Source organism: Podarcis tiliguerta, assembly GCF_965153285.1.
Source record: "Podarcis tiliguerta genome assembly, chromosome: 10".
Classification (NCBI taxonomy): Eukaryota; Metazoa; Chordata; class Lepidosauria; order Squamata; family Lacertidae; genus Podarcis; species Podarcis tiliguerta.
Genome location: NC_139543.1, coordinates 33742783 through 33759633, shown reverse-complemented (window position 1 = coordinate 33759633; position 16851 = coordinate 33742783). Strand labels below are relative to the sequence as shown.

The 16851-nt window shown below is 39.8% G+C and overlaps 1 protein-coding gene across 8 annotated transcripts in view; it reads right to left on the bottom strand.

Annotated features, from left to right (window-relative positions):
- The window catches only part of NAV3 (neuron navigator 3), a 441074-nt gene that overhangs the window by 35223 nt on the left and 389000 nt on the right, over positions 1-16851 (bottom strand). For all 8 annotated transcript variants that reach the window (XM_083400914.1, XM_083400916.1, XM_083400917.1 and 5 more), the window contains 4 exons: positions 16598-16786; positions 13649-13701; positions 9700-9723; positions 8127-8204 (listed from right to left, as the gene is read on the bottom strand). In XM_083400914.1, coding sequence (XP_083257040.1) covers positions 8127-8204; positions 9700-9723; positions 13649-13701; positions 16598-16786 — 344 coding nt within the window. The remainder of the gene's footprint in view (positions 1-8126; positions 8205-9699; positions 9724-13648; positions 13702-16597; positions 16787-16851) is intronic.

Below are 16851 nucleotides of genomic sequence, written 5' to 3'. Positions count from 1 at the left end.
CACCCCTTTTGCTTTATTCAGTAAGCAAGTTTAAAAGAACCAATAATTGTGAACAGAAGGGATACATGTGTCTATTTTTATGTTTGGTTACTGGCTAAATATATTTTGTATGCACTTTCCAAAGTAATAAAGCATTTTAAAGTGGTGGTGGGGTGTTGAATTTGATAGCACAAGAAGTACAAAAACCCCCTCAGATATAGAAAACAATCATCGTGTGAAATATTAATATAGTCTCACAGCAGGAAGAAGACTGGCTATGCTTCTGTTTGCTTGCTTTAAATATGCACGAGTCGGGTTGAAAAAGTCTGCTCAGAAGAAGGTAACATAACATGAGAATTTTATTTTCACTGACAACTATCAAGCATTTTGAGGCTAAGGGAAAGGTCATCTTAAGGCAAGTGAACATGTTAGGCAGGAAACTATATGATAGCAGTCTTATGCATTATGACCATCTGAATCCACTTCCTGTACTGCTGTTATTAAAACTGAATGCTTTTCAATGAATAAAACATAATTGGGGATTATTCTGTGAACAGAGAAATATACATGGTCCCATAATACCTACTGGAAAAGCCATCAGGTGCCTCACCTCTTTATACCATGAAAATAATGTGAACCAAACACTCAAGGCATATCCAGGAATATGAAGTCTTTATATGTGTGATCTCCCCGCTGTGTTGGAGAGGCCAGTCTGTTTGGAAACCATGGTTGCGTCAAAGTATAGTGGCAAGATTACTACGTGGGACCAGAACTATGATTCATCAGTTCTGAAATAATTACACTGGTTCCAAGTATAAGCCAGTATGCACCAATCTCTGGCTTTCTCCCACTTGGATGTTTTATCTCCCTTCCCTCAGCACCAAATCTTAGCACTATTCCTTACAATAAGTAAGACCTATTACTTTTAGTAGATGTTTGCATTTTTTAAATATATATATATAGAGAGAGAGAGATCAACAAAGGCCAGCAAAGAACTGAGCTACCTTGTGCAGATTCTTCCTCATCTCAGACAAGCCCAAAATCACTCTGAGTCAACCCCTAGTTGAGCTTGGGATTTGTCCACATCTCATGTATATCCCTAGTTTCAAGTTCATTTTTTTAGCATGGCTCACAGAACTCGTTTAACTTTAAAAGCCCTAAACAACTTGGGAATCAGTCAAACCCAGGTACTGTGTGGACCACTTAACCGTGCAAGAATGTTCTAGGTATTATAATTTTCTATTACTCTGCCATAAGAGGTGATGTGGGTACCGATGGCAGGTCCAACCTCTTTTGGACTTTCTTCTCAGGGATATTTGCATGGTATAGATTTTGTTTTGTTTTCAGCAACAGGTGAAAATCTTTTTAATGAGTTCCAGGATTTCTGGACCTTGGCTTCAATGCTGTTTTGCCTCTTGCTCAGCTTTAAATTTGTCAGTATCTGTTCATTTTAGCCTTTCCCAATGCCGTTCCCAAATACTTTGGACTACAATTCCCATCAGCCTCAGCCAGCATGGCCAATAGTTAGGGATGATGGGGGTTGTACAGGAGACATCACATTAGGTTCATATTGTTTTTTTTTTATGCTGCATTTCAAGCTGCTTTTGGAAGCTTTGTGGGCTGAACAGTAGGTTAATAAATGCCCCCAAAAGCAAAGTAACTAAATCTGCAGTTGGGTGCACAGCTACCTCACAAGTTACAATATAAGAGTATTGAAGAGAAGAAGCCTATTGCTACTCCATATATAACTGCAACACAAAAAATAACATACAGAAATTATACAATGAATTTTTGAGCTTGAATATCACAAAGGATTGAACAGTCACACATCTGAAGAGAAGAAAGTGGATCAGAATGTTCAAATGCACAAGTTAACTTTGTTGACAAATAATTCTCCTCCTCCTATAGTTAAGTTCCCCAGTAATGTTTGTCAGAAACAAAGGAGAATATTGTTTTGTCCAGATAAATATGACATTTAAAGCTAGGGAAATTATACCAGAAGTTGGTTTTGTCCAGATAACTTGAGTTCTGTGTACAGCTCCACCTCCCACCCCCATAATAAGCTTCCTGTAATGCACTATAAACGTGATGGGCTTACTACCGTGCCCAGATCTTCACAGAATGATAACTATGTCAAAAATATTGATTTTTAGAAGTCTGTGATAAAATGCATGTTCCCTGTGCACTGACATGCTATAACTTTGAAGTACGAACATAACTGTGTCCAAATGATGATAGATCTTGCTTTGTTTCACTCAGATATATTCTGCCAAGCACATAGATGAAAGCAGACTTTGTAGTATCTAAGGTCTACAAATCTCACTGAATACAATCAAATGCTTCCAGGAGGAATATGCTACAAGTAACTCAGTTGTGGCACTAACTGAGGAGTATGGCTGCATTCCAGAAAAGATGGGGAAGTGGCATATAAGGAAAATACTAGGTGGCTCCAATCTATAAGGCCATGAAGGAAGGAAGATGAAGAAGGAAGTCATACTGGCACACTCTAACCCAGGCTTCCTCAACCTCGGCCCTCCAGATGTTTTGAGATTACAACTCCCATCATCCCTGACCACTGGTCCTGCTAGCTAGGGATCATGGGAGTTGTAGACCAAAAACATCTGGAGGGCCGAGGTTGAGGAAGCCTGCTCTAACCACCTTGATCCCAGTGACAGCAAGACAGCAAGGCTACTCTTATCAACTCCTTCCCAGACCCAGCATCATAAGCACAGGAAGACCCCACTTCAACATCTTTTTAAACGATCTGGACAAAAGAGTTGACAGGATGCTTATCAAATTTGCAGATGACACCAAACTGGGAAGGGTAGCTAATGGTGCAGAAGACATAATCAGAATTCAAAATTACCTTAACAGATTGGAGAACTGGGCCCAAACTAGCAAAATAAATGTCAGAAGGGACAAATGTCAGGTTCTGCACTTAGGCAGGAAGAAACAGATGCACAAATATAGGATTGGGGACATCTGGCTTGCCAATAGTACATGTGAAGAGGCTTTAGGGGTCTCAGCAAACCACAAGCATCAACAGCAAAAAAAGCTGATGCTGTTATAGGCTGTATCAACAGAATTATAGTGTCCAGATCAAGGGAAGTAATAGTACCGCTTTATTCTGCCCTGGTCAGACCACATCTGGAATACTGTGTCCAGTTCTGGGCACCACAATTTAAGAAGGATATTGACAAGCTGGAACATGTGTATAGCAGAGTGACCAAGATGATCAAGCATCTGGAAATAAAGCCTCATGAGGAACAGTTGAGGGAGTTGGGTATGTTCAGTCTACAGAAAAGACTAAGAGGAGATACGATAGCTATCTTCAAATATCTAGCTTGTTTTCTCCTGCTCCGGAGAGTAGGACTTGAACCAATGGGTGCAAGTTGCAAGAAAGGAGATTCCGACTGACCATCAGGAAGAACTTTCTGACAGTAAGAGGTGTTCGACAGAGGAATAAACTCCCTCAGGTGGTGATGGACTCTCTTTCCTTGGAGGTTGAATAGCCATCTGTCATAGGTGCTTTAGTTAAGATTCCTGCATTGCAGGAGTTTGGACTAGATGATCCTCAGAGTCTCCTTCCAACTCTACAATTCTTTAATTCTCTGTATTAATGCAAAATTCACTTTTTAAATTAAAATGCACCAATCAAATAATATTCAGCATTAAAACTGACAATTGCATTCCAACAGAGAAAGCACTTTTGCTGCATTATGAATATCATGGCTGAAATGCTTATTGCTAGGCAACTGTCACTTCTACAGAGAAAAAATATATATACTTCAAAAATTTAAGTTGGGTTCTTGTCTTGCACTATTGATTTTATTTTATTTTTTGAAAAAAATGAAACAATGGTCCATTTTTCCTTGAGTAACAGTATATGTGGGGGAGGTATTCAGATTTTTGACAGTTCATGCCTTATTTTTTAAGATTTATTTTAAGGAAAAGGAATGTGTTCATTTAAATTTAAATTAATAGCAGTTCCATCCTATCCATGAGTGAGGCCTCCTGGGCAAGGATAGGGACGGATAAAATCTCCTAATTTAATACCTTAGGGAAACTCCTGAATTAATTTGTCTACTTAGGACAGCCATAGACCCCATGTACATGGCATAGGCATTCTCACAATCCCTCTCCCCTAACCCAGACCAGACATCCTCTGAGGAAGAGAACCCTGTGGAGCAGTGTTTCCCAACCTTGGGCCTCCAGCTGTTTTCGAACTACAATTCCCATCATCCCTGACCACTGGTCTTGCTAGCTGAGGATTATGGGAGTTGTAGTCCAAAAACAGCTGGAGGCCCAAGGTTGGGAAAGCGTGTTCTCCCTAACAGAGAGCACGTGTTGCGGTTGGGGGAACAAGCCACCCTGCCATGACTTGGCAGTTTTGGAGAGGAATCCAAGCCATTAAATGGTTAAATTGGGTTGCTGGGGAGTTTTGATTGTTGCCAATTTGGAGGAGGGGTCAGAGTCTATAAATACAGGGGACAGATGTTAGCATCGGATCACCTGCCCTCCCTCCCTTTAATAGGGTGGTTTCTGTTAGCTTGACCTTGCTATGCCTGTCAAGGGGTCGTCTGCCTTGGTGCGGGGGCCTGGTAGGAATTTTGCCATCTGGCTGATTGGCTGGTGCCATTTGGTTTTTGCCTACTGCGTAGCAAATCGTCACAACTTGTAAGGTTGGCGGTTAGGCATTGGTTAAATTGGTGCTTGGAGGGATAAGTGCCTACCCCTCCAAATGATGTGGAAAGGGAATTCCGTTAAAGGAATCCAGGGGCTTGCCATTATTTTCGTCCTTGTCCCTGGCATCGGACTTGGGCCGTGCAAGCCCCACAGGAACATGAGGGTGAGAAGTGAGGGACTGATGCCCAGCTTCATTTTCTCACCCAATACTTGTTTCCCACGCTGGCTTCCATTGGAGTCCGGAAGACCAGCTCTGTCCCTGAGGGCAAGGACAGATAGTCATAACCAATGCCTAAGCAACCACTCACATTTTTTTGTATTTGAATAAAGTTGTGGCCAAAATTATGCCAAAAACCTAAACAAAAATTGATGTGTGAAGTGTGAATTTTTTGGGGGGTGGCATTGTGGGACTCAACACGCAAATGCTGCTGTAGAGAAACCCAGTACCACCTTGCAAGAACCACAAGCCTAAAGTGCCTTGTCTCATGAATTTCTCACCTGTGCACTCCCAGTAACTCTTTCAACCAATGCCAGTTCTGCATTCCCTGCTCTCCAGGCCTCAAGATGCACTGATCAAAGAGAAACTGAATATGCTAGGTAGGCCCAAAGATAAGTGATAGTAATGACATTTCAATCTGGTAGTAAGTCTGCTGGTTAGATACAAATTGAACTAAAAGAACACCTTTAAAAAAAAAATAGTTCTGGGATTTCCCTTCAGCAGCTCAAAAGCAAACAACAAAGGGAAATTCAATCATCAAGTTGAAGTAACTGGAAATCAAGACATCAGCAGCAGCTGGAGTTTGAGTAGATTAAATTGTAAAAAAAGGAAGATGCTTTGGGCTTTATCAGCTGAGATGAATAACTAGATACTGAACAGAGCACAGGAATCTCAGATAAGATAATCTTGCCTAACAAACAAGAGATAAAACACATACTTGCTAAATTATGGCTTCCAATAGGTATTATTACTAAGTCAGAAAACAGGAAAATGTAAAAAAATGTGCAAAAAGACATTTCAATTTTTATTCTGACGAAGATTGCGCACACAAATCTAAATGATGCGTTGATTGAGGCCAAAGTGTAACTTAATGGGGCAAATTTGTAGTAACTAAAGTTCCATTGATTTCAGTGTGACTAAAATGGCCCACAGACCTAATCTGGTCCACCAGATCTCTGCCTGGCATTCTCCCCACGTGACACCCTCTACTCCTAAGCAATGGCTCTTTTCCTCCTACCCTACTGTTCCATAGCAAGCACCATGTGCAGGATGACTTCTTCCTACATCATCTGCTCATTTTATTTCCATCCTATGCTGAGAAAAGGACTCGCCTTTCTTGTTTCACAGTGATGAAACACTGAAAACTAGTAACACGGGAAGTCTTGTAAAACTGTTCAAACCTTTTCAAATTAAGTTTAAATTTTCATTTCTGTGCTTACTGCTAATCTAGGATGCATTACTCTTGCTGGCCATAAATGGAAGCTGAAGTTCTGACACTGACTGACCGTAGCAAGTAGTTCAAAAATTGTTTGTCAAAGTAGAACACAATATGGATTTTTTGGGTTCATCCTTCAACAGGATTAATAATTTAATATGGTGGATACTAGCTACACAAAAGCAATCTTATATGTCCAGAATTACAACACCTTCCATCATACAAGTGGGTTCCCTTTAGGGAAAGGAGCAATTTCAAAAGATAAGCTGCTAGAGTACTACAAAAAGTTGGAAACGTAGTCCATATCTGAACTTCTCTGCTCCTAGTCAGTCACATTTCAAAACACAAAACGATAAAAATGTTGCATTATTCAAAAGCACCCACCAATGTCACCAGCTGACACCTGACATTTTATTTTCTGACAGTAGTAATTGCTGTGCTTCAACAAAAGCTAAAATCATTTTGTAGAAGCTCAAAATCCCAACAGCTACCTCCTTTTGGATTATTATTTTTTTAAGTCGCATTTCACACAACCCTTTACATACTGTGTATATAAAAGAATCAAACATGAGTAGTTATCATTGTCTTACTGACAGTAGAAATGGCTGTAGCTGTAACTCTGCCCATGTTTCTTTTTTACTGTTATGATTAAGTGTTTAATAAGTAGAATGTAAATATCATTCAAGCAGAAAGAATAAAAATATCTCAACATAAAAGCAATAGCACTTTTTTTATTATAAGCAAGAATTTGAAATCCCACCATCGTGATTTCCCAGATCCTAGGAAAAAATACTTAACTTTTAGTGTGGCCATAGAAATGCCTGGCTAAATATCTGCGCCAAGCACTTTGAGGGCCACAACATCAGAAACAGTGGGAGGAAGTTGTTTTGATCCCTGCCCAGTGCACATAAGTGAATTATACAAGGTGGTGATGCTGTGAGGAATTTCAGCTGAGCAAACAATATTGCTCGGCTCTTAAGAGCAGGAAACAGAGGTAAAAAATAATATTACCCTGTGGAACAGGTGCAGGAAAGCAGATATTTTAGGGAGATTGCTGGATAAAATGGCCAGTGAATGCTTTCTGAATTAATAGGAAATGCATGAAAGGGGTCAATGCCTTTCACCTCTAGCTCCCGTTTTGCACAGTATAATCTTTGTTTGGGGTGGGTGGGAAGGGGAGGAGTTTGAAGCTCTGTGAGCTAACAATATTTTGGAGAAAAGCACAAAATAAATAGTTACAATAAAAAACAACAGCAATAATTCTCCCTCTCACAGACACATTTAAAAAGCCATAGAATATTTATCTACTGAAGAAATACAACCTGTGCCGTTGTCAAGTTCACTTTATTTTAGATAGATTATAAGTTTTTATGGCACTTTGTAAATAGTTTTCTTATTTGATAAATGTTGAAAAATTGATTTTGAACAAGAATATTAATTGTGTGAATAATTGTTGCCTATGTGCTGTATGGGTCGTAGAATATTTATCAGCCAAAGGCCTGGTTGAAGAGGAACCTTTTCACCTGGTGCCTAAAGATGTATAATGAAGGCATGAGATGACCCTCCCTGGGGAGAGCATTCAACAAACAGGGAGCTACTGCAGAAATGGCCCAGTCTTGTGTTGTCACCCTCCGGACCTCTCATGGAGGAAGCACATGAAGAAGAGCCTCAGATGATGATTGCAGAGTCTGGTCCTTGGGGTTTTGCGGTCCTGAGCACATATGTTGCATTACAATGTATATGTGTGTTCTATTTCTATAACCCTTTTAAGCATGCATCTGCATTCACTCAAAGTCAGGAAAGTGTGTGTGTATGTGTGTGTGTGTGTGTGTGTGTTTGCATGCTTGGCACCCTACACCGGCTTGAAGAATAGTAGTATAAATGCCTTTAAAATCATCAGTCTCACCTGTGTTTGCAAAGGGATAATGGCAGTGGTCTTCCTCACATGATTATTGTGATTATAAAAGCATATACCTGTATACATTAAAAGCCTGTAGAAATTATTAATGACAGCAGTAAATGACTTACATTAGCTGACAGCTGTGATGTCAGGGTGGCCACTTTTTCCTGCGATGCAACCAGCTCCCTTCGTAGTTTATGAATTTGCTGGATGTGGGAACAAACACAAATGTCTCTCTAAATATGCCAGTATAACCTTATGCTTTAACTAAGGCTATTCAATATGCGAAATTATAGTACAGTAGGAGAATAGCTGGTGCTGTTTGTTCCAACATTCGTGTATATGCTACAGACAGTACTGTATATCAAAGGCTTCATCTATGGTTTAAAAATTTCCATTAAGATACAACATATGCACATCACATAAATCTAAATTTTAAAGCCTTTTAGATATTTATTTAAAACATGTGAATGATGATACAAACTGAATTGCATAAGCTTAGTATTAAGCATGTGAAGCATGAGTTAATTTCTATCCAATGCAGTGCTGTGCTGAAAATTTAGGCCCCCCCTTTTTTTTACCATTCTCGATCAGTTACTGAGAAAATTGTACAGTGGACGCTCGGGTTGCGAACGTGATCCATGTGGGATGCACGTTCGCAACCCGCAGCATTTGCAACCTGCGTCTGCGCACGCGCGGGTTGCGATTCGATGCTTTTGCGCATTCTCATGGTTGGGGTGTGGGGATTTCGTCATACTTTTCTTATTTCTGAAGCCTGTTTGTGAGTGTCCCTTTTTGCATTCTGTAAATCATCTCACTTCTTTATCCTCCCTGAAGGCCCACACTTCAGTCAAGTCCCAAAAGAAGACAACATCATGCCGTAACACTCCACACAGGGCTTTTGCAGAACAGGAAGTGAAGGCAGCCCTGAAGGCTAGAGAATGCTGGAGACATGTTTACTGGGGCTGGGGGGGGGGGGATGTCAAACAGATGACCCAACTCCCAGTTGTCTTGCAACATTAAGTTCAAAACCCCACACCCACTAAAATTCTAAAGAAATTATAAAATGCCAGAAGAATGGGTAATAATAATAATAATAATAATAATAATAATAATAATAAATTTTATTTATATCCCGCCCTCCCCAGCCGAAGCCGGGCTCAGGGCAGCTAACAACACTAAAATAGTGTAAGAAAAATGGAAGCCTCTGTCACAGGGAAATAAAACTTTTGAGAAAATGGAGGAAAGATTTTGGCATCTCTATATAGAGGATAGATGTTGGCATCATATATATATATGAGAATGATGGAATAATGACTCAAATGCCCTGCTGAATGAGCAAGAGACATCCCACAAAACATGAACCACAAGTGTAATACACTTAAGTGCCTCTCTATAATATTTTAATAGTTTAATAGCCCTTATCATAAAAGACAGTTAATTATTTGAGTAGCAATGGATTCAATAGGGCGATGGCTGGTAAAGTCAGGTGAGGATAGCAGTAAGAGCTTGCTGGCAGCTGGTGGTGACTGAGGGGGCCTTGTGCCCTTTCTGATAAGAAAATGTGCTGGCATAAATAACACCATACAAGTACATGAGAGCTGCCGTCATCATAGGTTCATGCTGGGCATTTGAGGCTATTGAAAAGCACTCTGTACAGCAAAATATCTCGTATAAAATTAAAAATGCCAATCTTTTTACCTCTGAATGTGCCTTTTCTTCAGCCTATGGGAGAGAGTGAAAGCAAGAGCAGTTTATTTATGGAAACATACAACTGAATTCTATTTAAGAAAATCTAAATAATAGATTTTTACTCAGATAAAAACAAGTTCTCAAATATAATTGCAAAAAAACATAGCCTAAGAATGAAGAAAGCAAGATCATAAGCAGATTTTTGGATGCAACTTTGTTTGCAAATGAAGTTACTACTAGTGTTTTAGGACACAACCTTATACACCTGGGAGCAAGTTTTATCAAACATAACAGGATTGACTTCTGAGAAGATACTTTAAGTCCTGCTGACTCTGTCTTATACCTGAAAGATTTCTTTTAAAAATGTTCATTATCCTGTGCTAGGATTTGAACTGAATGGGCTATTGAAGGACTATATAGAAATTTCAAAAATAAAAATAATAGAGAATATGGTGGTTCTTAGAACCACCATCAAGCAAAGACTCCTAAAATTTTGGTATAGAAATGTGGATAGTTCCATGACACTGCCAAGGAACTACCCACATTTCCACATGACCCCAGTTTACAGACTCAAAAGGCCTCTTCCTTTGAAGCATAACACTTGGAATAAAATCAAAGGTAAAACAAGAAATTTTTACACAAGTCTGCATTAATCAGACACAGCTGTGATATAAAGAGAGCAAAGAGGGTGACAGTCTATTCAATGCATCTTTTGCATCAAAAGTAACAAAGCTTTTTGTACCTCTTATCGCGGGAGTATGACCAGAGGCACAGAAAATCATATAAAAACTTATTTGTGGGCACCATGACATAGTAGTGGGGAGAGTTCGATTTAAAAATATGGAACAGCTACTTTAAACTCAACATGTAGATATGAAAGAAGGCATGGAGCACTGTATAATATCACAGAAGAATGAAATTTTGTTCTTTATGGTCTTCTTGCCTATCACTGAAATCAAATGCTTGATATTTCCACTGAAGTACCATTTCCTGATTAGGGGCTTCACAATCATATGAGTTTTATCCCTAGGAGCCTATGAGAACAAAGAGGGGAAACGCTGAACAGGGATTATGTCCTTCAACTACAATTCGCACTACTGATTTTATAGTCCAAAAGCATCCCTTGCCCTTAACTAAAAGGTTGTCAGCTCCCATTATCACAGCTAGACACTCAAACGCTGAACAAGAAGTGATGCCGAATGGTGAGAAAGGGAGAAGGGGTCAAGCAACAGAAATCTTAGAATGATCATTCTTATCGGCTGATGTGGTGTGCAGTAAGTGAATGATTCATAAACACTTGTCCTACTTGTCCAAAAAGGTAATGGTTACCTGACTGTGCAATTCAAGCAGGGCAGCAAGTGGCAACTGTCACCTGGCATGGCCATTGGCCATGGCCGAGCCAGAGGCAGTCTCCTGGTTCCTGTGCAGTTGGTGGAGGTCACTTATTCCTTCACCGGCCGTGCAAGCTGCTGCACCTAGCTTCACCACATAATTTGTCACTGGATTTCCCAACCTATGCAACATGTTTGCCCGGAAGTGAGCAGGCAGTCCACGCTTAAAACCTTGCTATGGAAGTATTTGGTCACTGTATTCAGAGAGGCCAGGGAGGAATTTGCCTGCAGACTAACTGGGCTTGTGGGCTTGTCTAGGAATTTGCATGCCACATAGAAATTGTCACAACTTGTTGGCAGATAAGGCATTGGGCTGGATTCTTAGGACTCAGCTATACAGCTGCAAATAAAACATTTTAAGTGCAATATACAATGCGGCACTAGATGGCAATGGTGAGCCTTATGGAAAAAGCAACGTACAGTGGTACCTCTACTTACGTGCCCCTCTTGTTATGTATCCTTCAGGATACGCACACAGCAAACCCGGAAGTATAGTTCTGGGTTTTGCTGTGCGCGCATGCACAGTAGCACTCTATTGTGCTGTGCGAGTATGCAGAACAGGCACCTCCGGTTGCGGAAATCTCAGGATCCAACCGGAGCTCCGGAATGGATTCCGTCCGCAACTGGAGGTACCATTGTATTTTAAAAAACACTAAAATAAAAACATTTTCAGAACAGTTTTTATGTGTGTATATTCCATTTTAGTCTAGGCGGTGGGGAGGAGGAGGTTGTGAGCCATCCTCACTTTAAGGAATTGGGATACGCTCTTAAAGGGGTCCAGGGAGAGGTGCTTCTCTTCAGATACCCAGATTTGGAATGATAGGCCACAGCACCGCTCAATATGGCACTCTTGAGAGTAGCACCTTGATTTCATGTACGTCTTAACCCAGGATTGCCCCTGCAAAATAATCAGTAGGCAGACTGGGTGATGCAGGATACATACCCAATGGCTATGCCAAAACCTACTGACACCTGTAATCAATAAAGTTGTGGCCTATTTGATCCCAGTAGGTTGTCCTGAGTTTATTATATCTTCCCATGCTGTGGCTCCCTCCAATGGTCATGGGCTGACTGCACCTGGGCCTATAGTCTAAATTGCTAATGCAAATATATTTGCAAGCATAGAAATGTTTCAAAAATATAGACAGATAAAAAAAAAATACAGACTGATCCAATGAATCTTGAAGTTCATACATGACAATTTGTGTTTTACATCTACCAGTTCAGTGGAGTTAGCATTTGGCATTCGATCATAAGCAAGTTCAGGTGGCAAGAACATTATTCTGTGCCCTTAAAAATCTGAATTCTCAAGCATATAAACTCAACTGTGCCAAATATGCTCTATGCATTATGCAAATTAAAACTGGATTTTATATCTCCCTTCCCCAAGTCGTCCATATTTGGAACATTGCTCAGTTCTTCAAAAACAGCTGCAGTTAATGTAAGTTGAGATAATATGCAAATTATGAGTGTTAGGCACTAAAATTAAATATACAATATGCAAATGTTCATAAGTGCATATATGACTTTAATCTGCAAGCTTTGTTACAAATTTTTAAAATAGAGTGTGGTATTTTAGTGGGTAGAGAAGGTTGTTGGAAAGATCTGTTTGGTGGCATGAGAACATACATGGGCAAGTTATCATAACCAAAGCAACCTCAACATAGAGAATATAATTCAATCCATGATTCATCATGAACTTCTTGAACAATTATTTAGAAACATCTCTGTACCTTAAGGAGGCAGCAGCCATGCTTTCAACAAAAACTGAATCCAAAGTATCACACAAGTAGCTTTGCTTTCCAATGTAGGGCTTAGGTTAGGTCATGCATTTCTTGAACAGCAGTATACCTCACAGTGTGCTGCAAAATGTATGATAAGCTTGCTCTATGTTCAATAACTTATCAAAACTCTAGCTGGGCCAGTAGTTTTTAAATCCTAAGTACCCTGTATTACATGAAATGCATTGCAGTATTTCCTTCTCTCTCTCTTTAGCCAGAAGTTGACATTGTTTCCCAAATTCAACATAAAAATAATAAATTTCCACTGTCTGAAAGTTCAAGTATGTCTAATAATTAAAGCCACCTACTGTCTGGTTCCATAAAAATCATCTTATGTCAGAATCCAAAACTGCAACCTCAAAGCAACGCTGTAATTTCAGAATAATCTTTCACACCTCAGCAGGTCCCTACCAAAGCAATCCACCAAGTGCTATCAGCTCTTTTAATGTGCTCAAAAATGGTGGTGGGACAAGGTGGAATGGCTAAGCATGAGGGCACTGAGCAGTACACAACAGCAATGGGCACTGGTAGATTTTGTACAATTCCGCTTTCAAAGGGAAAACACAAAAGATGTTACAGATGGCAAAATTTAACGCAAGGATGCAGTTGTGCATTGTACTTTGAAAAGTATAAAGAAAATGTTAAAGTCAAACAGCAGTGGGAGATTTTCATTGCCCTACCAATGTCAAATTTCCATCTGTTTCCTGAACCACTTAGCAATCCCCCTGGCTTTCCATGGTATGCACGATATCATGAGGTACAGTCTTTTATATATTGTCAACTTACTGTGGAGTAGAGAGAAGAGGTGCTGGAAACTAGGGATAATGAAGACCCGTGTACTAAAAAGAGAAACATCAAGAGCATTATCACAAAGATATTGATGAAGATGCAGGAGTTATTGCCTGTCACGAGCAACAGCAGAACATCTCTTTTCAATTAGGAAAAGAAGAAAAAAAGAAAGAAAGCTATTATTGAGGGTATCCATTTAGAAACACACACACACACACTGGTAGTTCCTATAACACCTAGAATGGTTTTTGCCCACTGAAAAACACTTGCCTTTGGATTGTAATAGTCTGTTGCCTTTTTTGTAGCAAACAACAATTATGTTACCCTTCTTTGATAGTAAAATGTCATCTGAACATCACCTTTTGGCAAAGCAAAAGGATGACTTCTAAACTGTGGTTTGGAATGAAAAGACATCTTGGTCTGTCTGTGTAACTGTTTGCGTATGCATATCCTTCACACAACTACCAACTGATTGGATGACTCAAAAAGCAAATACAGTAATAGAGGGCTCAATCCAGATTAGGGCTATGATTTGGGGGTGGGGATAGGATAATTTAATCCTAACTTAAAATTCTCTAAATATTTATTTGTGTAAGATAATGGGGAAGATTTAGAATGTCTGAACGGAGCTAACCTATTTTCACTGTTAAAAGCTGAATTTCCAGTAAATATTATTGGAACTCCAGAACTGTTATTTTTATTATGATTTAACACTTACGTAGCACTTTAAATAGATATCAGTATCTAACGTATTCTTGTTATGATTTACCCTAAAGCCAGCCAGTAAGCTTTAACGGAACAGCATAGATGTGAATTTGATATCCATACTGAAATGCTCTATCTGCTATTATCACTCAGGCAGAATTATAACACCACATTGCTTGGCACTCCCCAGCAAAACTGTGATAGAGATATGCTGGGTCAACGCTAACATCGCCCTATTTCTCTGTCAAGAAAAATGCAAAACATCATTCCTTTTTTCAGATTGGTAGAGATCTATTCATCCCCACAGTTCAGTCACACCTGTTCCACAATATCCCTTACTTTTCCAATGCTGATATCCTTAGCTGAGGATGTCTAGCCAAGGCCTGCTTAAGCTTGTTGGAACATTACATGGTATAAAGTCAGCAGGGGTGGCTGCAAATGCCAGAAGAAGAAAAAAAAGGGATCTGCAAAGCTTGGGCTGCTGCCAGCTCTAGACAGAAAAATAGCTAGACAGATAGTGCTTGTGAACTGGAGGTGGGGAAAAAACACTGACTTTTTGTGTAGTGAGGCAGTGTGGGAGAGCTTAACTAGGCACATAGCCAGCAACTCTTGAGAAAAGTGGGGAAAGTGAAAGTCAGGCTGATGAAAGCAAAAGCCTGGGAGAGCTTCAACAGCTTAGCAGCCCGGGTGGCATGGATCATCATCGCTGGCAGAAAGATAAACAGCTGCGAATTATTGTCCCAGCAGAGATCTGAATAGGTAAAGCATATGGGAGGTTTTTAGAGCTTGACAAAAAGAGTCTGCATGAATACTCATTTGAGTACAGATAAGCCTAAATATATGTAAGAATGCTATATTATGTTATATTAATTATATTACAGTGGTGCCCCGCAAGACGAATGCCTCGCAAGACAGAAAACCCACAAGACGAAAGGGTTTTCCGTTTGCAGAGGCGCTTCGCTAGACGAATTTCCCTATGGGCTTGCTTCGCAAGACGAAAATTGACGAAAAATTTTGAGGGTTTTTTTCTCTCCAAAACCCCTTTTTCTGAAGCGCTAAGCTGCTAAAAACATTTTAGCAGTAAAACCGCTAATCCCTTAAGCCTTAAAAAGCCGTCTTTAGCGTTTAAACTGTCAATAGCGCTAATCCGCCAATGGGCTTGCTTCGCAAGACGAAAAAACCGCAAGACGAAAAGACTCGCGGAACGGATTCTTTTCGGCTTGCAAGGCACCACTGTATATGGCAGCTGCCTTCATTTTTAACAAAGTTCTGCATATTGAAGAACTGCAATTGTCTAAATATTAAAGAGGAGTTGTTAGCACATCTGCCTCACCAACAACTAGCCTCTGAGTGTATTCATATTGTAGTGGTACCACAGGGCTACGTGGCAGGGTTTAGCGCATATCTGCACCTAAACATGTACATGTGTATTCAAACACAATTCACCTTTATCATATTTGTAGCTCTCGCTTATCTTACTTTAACCCCTGACTGACCCTATAAAGTTCAAACCTGAGGAACTATGTCTGGCCCAAGTGACCTGAGCAGGAATTTGAATTCAGATCTTTGCAGTCAAACACTTCCCCCTATATTTAGATGCAATGTCCCAAAATGGACTGCTCTGAAAGCCAGCCTGCTCACAATCTGTGATTTGGGCTAACAAACCAGGATGTGAAACCACAGTTTGAAGCTGGTTTGCAAATTATAGTTTATGCTTACTGTGGTTTGCTGTTAGGCCTGTGTGAAGTAATAAGTCTTTCAGCCTCTTTGTAAAATTGCTGCTTTGGGCTTTAAACATTTTTGTGCATAGGATGGCGAGAAGTTCACAGGAAGATTTAAAGTACAAGGGGCTGCTTTGTTCACAGGAGAGTCAAAAGTTTAAGAGATGTTTTGCCCAGTAAGCTTTGCACTGACAGATAAAATATTTGTTCTAGGAAATTGACAATGTATAGAAGTCAAGCTAGAAAACATGGTACTGTTATTTAGTTTTGGATTAAAGTTGTGAAGTCAGAATTGAAGAGCTTTTGGGCCATGAAGAGACCCAAAAGGATGCATTTATTTCCATTTATCTTTTAAGAGTTAACACATAAAATGAAATCAATCTGTAAAATAAACCTGTTGTACACCTGAAGCTGAAACTATGGTGTGGCTTCTTAACTCTAGTTAACTCTATGGCACAAACCATAGTTTCATGCTACATCAAAAGGCAGCCTCTGTTAAATATACCACACATAGCCTTACCTTCTTCCATGCTGTCTCTGAATGACCCAGAATGACTGATTGCACGTGGTCTATCTTCCAAGGATGTGGCACTGCCACACAACTGGGAATCATCGTAAAGATCGAAAGAAGAATCTTGTGCTGGGATGCTGTTGGACCGCATCATACTGGGCCCAGGGAGTTTGAATTGGGATAAGTTTGTTGGACTCACTGAAATAAATAATAATAATAATAATAATAATAATAATAATAATAATATCATAAGTTTTGATAAC